The sequence below is a fragment of the Trypanosoma rangeli genome (genome assembly GCF_003719475.1).
Source record: "Trypanosoma rangeli strain AM80 chromosome Unknown Tra_15.4_contig_00445, whole genome shotgun sequence".
In the NCBI taxonomy this organism is placed as follows: Eukaryota; Euglenozoa; class Kinetoplastea; order Trypanosomatida; family Trypanosomatidae; genus Trypanosoma; species Trypanosoma rangeli.
The window spans coordinates 11,300-13,396 of record NW_021706189.1 but is presented as its reverse complement, the minus strand read 5'-3'; the positions used below and the strand labels follow the sequence as shown (position 1 = coordinate 13,396).

General features: G+C 48.5%; 1 protein-coding gene and 1 pseudogene across 1 annotated transcript, besides 4 other annotated features; both read right to left on the bottom strand.

Annotated features, from left to right (window-relative positions):
• Nucleotides 1–476: 476 nt before the first annotated feature.
• TraAM80_08655 (hypothetical protein) lies at nt 477–693 on the bottom strand (annotated as a pseudogene).
• A 139-nt stretch (nt 694–832) lies between these two features.
• Nucleotides 833–854: a microsatellite.
• A 211-nt stretch (nt 855–1,065) lies between these two features.
• Nucleotides 1,066–1,088: a microsatellite.
• A 59-nt stretch (nt 1,089–1,147) lies between these two features.
• On the bottom strand, nt 1,148–1,918 carry TraAM80_08654 (adenylate kinase; the record flags this gene model as incomplete). Its single annotated transcript, XM_029385396.1, has 1 exon — nt 1,148–1,918. One exon carries the CDS (start codon nt 1,916–1,918, stop codon nt 1,148–1,150), a length of 771 nt encoding a protein of 256 aa, XP_029234767.1.
• Nucleotides 1,919–2,005: 87 nt separating this feature from the next.
• Nucleotides 2,006–2,046: a microsatellite.
• Nucleotides 2,047–2,089: a microsatellite.
• Nucleotides 2,090–2,097: the final 8 nt, after the last annotated feature.

Genomic DNA, 2,097 nt, shown 5'->3' with positions numbered 1-2,097 from the left:
CCCACTCGGGGAAAGGAAGGGCCCCGCTCACAATAGACGACAGCTCGGCCCAGCACGGCCTGCACCCCCGCTCGGGCGGGGTTTATCTATAATTTGTAAAGCGGTTAAATGTGTTATGCAAAAATAGTTTTGGAATCCGAGATTTGATTTTGTGGCAATCGAAGGTTCTTGGGGCTCCCCGCGCGCGCCGCCATCGCCGCCAGAACCCTCTGCGCGGAAGGCGTTCGCGGCGGGGGTTAAGAATGGGACGGCGGAACGAGAGCGACCACCACCTTCCAACACCACACCTTTCAGCCACCTATACGTGAACGCATGTTCTTTCCACAGGGTTTGGTGGCAAAAAGACCAACAACAACCAAAGAACTCGGCAGTAAAAAAAAAAAAAAGAGGGGGGTTGTCGCATGGAACGGCCCAAAACACACGCATATCCACGGAGGCATGGGCAGACACAAATATATATATACATGCGGTTATGCCAAGATAATGCAAAAAAAAAAGAAAGAAAAAAAAACGGCAAAATAAACACAAATATGCAGAGCGGTCGCTGTCAAGATGAAGCTACGGGCCGCACCTTTCTCTTTCAAAAACAACAACGATACAAGAGCGCAGCGCGGGGGCATCACCCATGTGGCAGGGACCTCGCCCAACTAGCACACTACCCACTCACAAGGCACATACACACAAACACTCATACTCAGACATGCTTGCCCTCACTAGAGAGAACGCGTCACCGCGGAGACAGAATACTAAAGTGCAACAGCAGTGAACCCATATAACACCCATCCTCCTGTGATCTTTTCTTTTTCCTTCCAATTCTCTTACTTGTCTCTACCCCCCCCTCCCTCCCTCCCTCCACTTTTCTTACCATTAACTTTCGTAAGGGTTTCCGTCTTGATTTGAATATTTATTGCAACGTTTTTCATTTTACACTTCCGTTTTCACCCCGTTTTTATTATTGTAGTCTCCCTTTTTTTTTTCCTCATTCCTCCCCTAAACGTTGGGGAACTCTTCCTTTTTCGTTGTGGTTACGGAAGCTGGTGAGGACAACGGGGAGTTAAAGTGAAGTATGTATAATATATATATATATACTTCCTTCCGTTCATTCCCCCTTTTCACTTTCATATTGAATCGCTTCCATGCGTCGTCCTTAGAGTTTGCTCTCGGTCTTTGCATTCAAGAATGAAGCGAGCTTCGCCCGCACCATTGCGTACACTTCTGGCAGAGGGGGATTCCCATCCACCTCTATTATCACTGCTTCATAGTGCTTCATGATAGCTTTCTTCTGTTTTCGGTAAATTCTCATCCTTCGCTGGTGTTTCTCACGAGTGTCGTCGGAGCGGATGAGCAGACGACCCATGATGGATTCTGGCGGCGGATCGCTCTTTAAGTTGTAGATGCGTCCTGTAACGGGATCCAGACGACGCTGCAGACAACGTTCCTCTAGCACCTTTGGGTCCACGTTAATGAATATTACCGCATCAATGCGAAACCCACTCTTTGCGAGGGCTTGCGCCTGGCGCAACGTACGCGGAAAACCATCGAGTAGGATACCCCTCCCCTTCACATTCGGCTGCTGAACTCGGTTTATCACGATACTTACAATCAATTCATCTGGGATAAGGTGCCCCTCGTTCATGAGGACCGCAACCTGCCGCCCAACAGGAGTCTCCTTCTCCACCTCCTCCCGCATCAGATCTCCAGCACTAATATGGAGCAGACCAAAATCCCGCTCGAGAGCCCCGCTCATTGACCCCTTTCCGCAACCCGGCGCACCAAAGAGTAACAAATTCATCGTTGTAGTCTGCAGCAAAGGAGAGCAAAGGCGACTACCAAACCCTGCGGACCCTATATCAAGTGTTGCACAACAGTTTTGAATGACACACCGTAAAGGCGCTACACTTATGGCGCATACACACATTATGTATATAGTTACAACAAAAAGAACCAAGAAAGAAGAAGTAATACAAATAGGGGAAATCAAACTCAAAAGGCCTGTTGAAGGGAAACACACTGAAAACACGCACGCGTACACACACACACACACATAGAGAGAGAGAGAGAGAGAGAGAGAGAGAGAGAGAGAGAGAGAACACATAC